The 3,921-nt window shown below is 32.9% G+C and overlaps 1 protein-coding gene and 1 pseudogene across 1 annotated transcript in view; one reads left to right on the top strand and one right to left on the bottom strand.

The window, feature by feature from the left end:
- Nucleotides 1-972, bottom strand: part of LOC106323830 — a 4,679-nt pseudogene extending 3,707 nt beyond the window's left edge.
- Nucleotides 973-2,712: 1,740 nt separating this feature from the next.
- Nucleotides 2,713-3,921, top strand: part of LOC106324623 — a 6,443-nt gene continuing 5,234 nt past the window's right edge. The window contains exons 1-4 of the mRNA XM_013762563.1: nt 2,713-2,913; nt 3,304-3,360; nt 3,457-3,682; nt 3,769-3,916. Of these exons, the coding sequence (XP_013618017.1) occupies nt 3,490-3,682; nt 3,769-3,916 (341 nt within the window). The 5' untranslated portion in view covers nt 2,713-2,913; nt 3,304-3,360; nt 3,457-3,489. The remainder of the gene's footprint in view (nt 2,914-3,303; nt 3,361-3,456; nt 3,683-3,768; nt 3,917-3,921) is intronic.

The following is a 3,921-nucleotide window of genomic DNA, read 5'->3' as shown; positions in this document are numbered from 1 at the left end:
GATAGCCATCATCCTAAGACTCCAATTGTCATAGTTGCTCTTAGTGAGCAATGAAACTTGGAAGGGAACACCATTGTTTGCCATCTTCAAAAAGGAACTTATAGCTCTGATACCAATTTGTTGGAATGAAAAACTTTATAAAGATGGAGAAATTGTTTAAGTGTTTGAAGAGAAAGAAGCTTTGTGAAGAAAAAAGATTTTATAACTTAGAAGAGGACTCTTATTACTTGAAAGTTTCTTATAAACTTGGATTATTTCTTGATGATACAAAATGAGAAGAGAGTGGAGGTATTTATAGCCTCCAAAGTACAAAATATCTTACATATTTTAATCTTAAATCTAGAAAATTCTACTTAAAAATCTAGATTATTTTATCTTAATTATCTAGATTACTTTTATCTTAATTATCTAGATAATTCTATAAGAATATCTAGATTTTTATTTTAAGGAGGTGGATGATATTTCTAGAATTTGGGCTAAGTTTTGGATCAACACATGATTAACCCAATAATGTTTAATTCAAATCAAATTTATTTTTCAACACCACCTACATTTGTCGTTAAGACACATCATTATCAAAGTGGATTTTACATGGACAACAAGAAAGAAACAGAAAGCTTACTAGTTTTGCTATGATCATACTTTGGTCGTTCTAGAACGCCAAAGCCACTTCGTCCAAGATCGGGGATAGTTTTGGGCAACATCAAAATCAAGACTGACATATAAGATTTTGATGTTTTTTTTATCAGTTTTTGTTTTGTAATAAATTCGAAACGAATGGTATTATATTAAGAGTTCTAAAATGTGCTCACCGTTCTTTCCAGACTTGAAAACTATGTCGTCAAGGCCAGCTACAACAACCTTCACTGGTTCGTTGTTTTCAGCTGGAATAGGTTGAGATGTTTTTGTACTCAGAAACTTTCCCGACCTAAAGGAAACATGTTCATTAAGTTTGGTTATATTCAGTGCCATGTGCTCTAAGTGAATTTGCATTAGGTCCTTTCATTTTTTGGAAATTTTCTTTACGGCCCTGATTTGATAAAAACACATAGATTAACGTCCTTATTTTTAAATTCACAATAACAGAACAACAATTTTGTATCCCCTAGACTATATTTTTTTTTGGAACAAAACTAGACTATATTTGCGAAGTGATTTTGTCACATGTTCTTTCTATAATCAATTTCACAAAATAAATATGACATGACTACTAAAATTGATGACATGGCTTCCGGAAATATACTAAAATTGATGACATTGCTTCCAGAAAAATATGACATAGATAATTTCATCTAATGTTGATTTATATTTTTGGCAAACTTATTAGAATATGGTAATAATTCATATATTACATTTAATATTGATATTTCTTGGTAATTTTTTTAAATATGGTAATAGCTCATACATCATTCATAAATAAATATATTCATATATAACATTTCAAATTTCGAAATATTATTATTTTGTATAATTATGCAATTTGTATTACTAAAGATTTCAAAAATTTCTGCAATTTTTTTTAAAATTTAAATATTTAATCGTAATATCATTAGTTTCTTATATATCTACAAATTTTATAAATATTGTTTAGGCTAAATTTTTGATAATTATACAATTTTATAACATTTTTATTAGTTTTCTACAAATTGATTTAATATATATCAAATCTATATTAAATATTAGTAAAAAATAGTAAAATCTATAATATTTAATAAAATTTATTTTTAAATATAAGTTAAATTTTTAAAAAAATTTACTGCACATGGTGTAGGAAAACACCTAGTAGATTTTTTATATATGAGCACAAGGCCCACAAAATATATGATCCTGGCCTGGTTATATTGATTCTACGTAGCTTTTCTAAATAAAAAAAATCACGAGAATGTGGGTGAAAAGAATGAAACAAACCTCCTCAACCACAACGTTTGCTTTCAAGTACTTCTTGTTATCAGGAGTCTGGATAATGACAAGGGGAACTTGGCTCTCTTCTACTCCAAAGTACTGTTATACCAAGGAACAAACTATGCTTAGTGATGTGTAACTTATAGCATAAGAAAATGATTGATATAGACAAATAATGTAATAGTTAACCTCCAAGGCGCCTTTGCCGCCCTCAGCATCACCAACAAGGAAAGAAAGACCTTGTCCTTTGTAAGATGTAGCAACTTTACGGAACTTTGATTTTAGAGATTCAGCTGATTCTCCAGTGAAGTTAACAAACATCATTACCAGAATTTCAGAATATTACAACAACCAATCAAAACCAAAAGATCATAGAAGAGTTTAAAAATTAAGAGCAATGCAAAAGCTAGAACCAAACATAACAAGTTACCTTAGTGGCAGAGCTGTCAAAGAATGATGCAACATATGGACGGTTGCTTGGATAACTGTCAAAGACGGTGACAAGTACTGGAATGCTTGACTCTTTGATAAACTTCTCTAGAGCTTCCCCATTGAAGTCCTAGATCAGTTATACAACATGAAACGTTATTTAATTGATGTATAACGTTGTCCCAAAATTTTCTTGTGGCTTATAAGATAAAATCGGCAAAAGTCTAAACAAAAACGACTGAAGAAAGTCTTTTATGAGATGATGTTTACTACATGTCGTACGTATCAACGTTTTAGGTGGGTTTGGTTGCAATGGTCCGTCACTGGGGCCCACACACACTTACACCAACTCTATAACCTTCTGTCTCCACAAGAGACTTTCTAATGTAAAACGAGCCGTCTGCTTTGGACCCGAGCCCGAAACTCGCTTCCGAAGCCGAACCTCAGTCGTTGCTCCTGCCCCCGCCGTTGAAAAAATTTCGATCACTCTCTCTCTCTCTCTCGCTCGGAAACCCTAACGCAGTACTCTTTCAAAATCGATGTTGGAGGAAGAAAGGCTTTCCCTTTGTTGTAGATACAAGTGTAAGTTCACATCTTTCTCTTTCCCTTTTTAGAAACCCTAAACTTTTATTTTTAGTAAGTGAGATTGATTTAGAATACTCAATAATTGAAGTTTATCGGTAGGAATTTGAAGTATGGAAAGCTCTTGTTTTGAGGTTGAATTCTTGGTTAGTGTGTATACAAGAGCTTCGATTTGATTTTGATCTCGAATGGATTCACGAGATTTTAAAGCAATTCTGTAATTTTTTATTTTTTTTTTCTGATTTAGCAAATGTACTCCTATGTTTTGTTATGTAGTGAATCAGAGTTGAGGATTATGCTCTGTGGTCTTCACTTGACCTTGACGGGCATTTTTTGTTGTTGTGTGTGTTAAACTTCAAGTAAGCAGTAACTGTTATGTTTGTTTCACAGGAAGTATTACGAGCATGTTAGCTGGAGGTAGCTCATGAATTCTCTCGGTGGAAAGAGGTGTTGAACATGTTCCTTCCTCTATTTAAATCCGAATTTGAAAATCAAAGGAGTCCACAATCTTGAACTCTTTTCTCTTTCTTTTCGAGGTTCCAGATATTTTATAATAATTTTTAGGAGCTAAAATCTATGCCTGGGAACGAATATGTAGAGAGGATCCACAATTTCTTTGGACAAGAAGGCCTATCTCAAGACCACCATCAGTCTCAGGTTGTTGATGGAAGCTGGTCCAGTTTCAGTAACGGTTTAGTTGGAAACCAGAGGCATATAGACTCATCCAGCATTGCCAGTCTGAAGAGTTATAGTAGCACACAACAACCTGGTATGCGTTTTGTCCACTTATATTCTATCTAGCTTCTATCTAGCTTATGCTGGAGATTTAAAACGTTCCTTTCTTTCTTATTCCAGAGAGATGGCAATCTTCAAATTCACACCATGCCTTGAATTTTACGCAGCAGCAACCTTCTATAAGGTCTGAGTACTCCAGAGGTCTATTGCAAGATAATCAGCAACTCACAAATGGTTACATGCATGGGATGGCAATGCAGAATGGGTCAAATG

The sequence above is a fragment of the Brassica oleracea genome, chromosome C2 (genome assembly GCF_000695525.1).
Source record: "Brassica oleracea var. oleracea cultivar TO1000 chromosome C2, BOL, whole genome shotgun sequence".
Taxonomy (NCBI): Eukaryota; Viridiplantae; Streptophyta; class Magnoliopsida; order Brassicales; family Brassicaceae; genus Brassica; species Brassica oleracea.
This window is presented reverse-complemented; position numbering and strand designations above follow the sequence as displayed.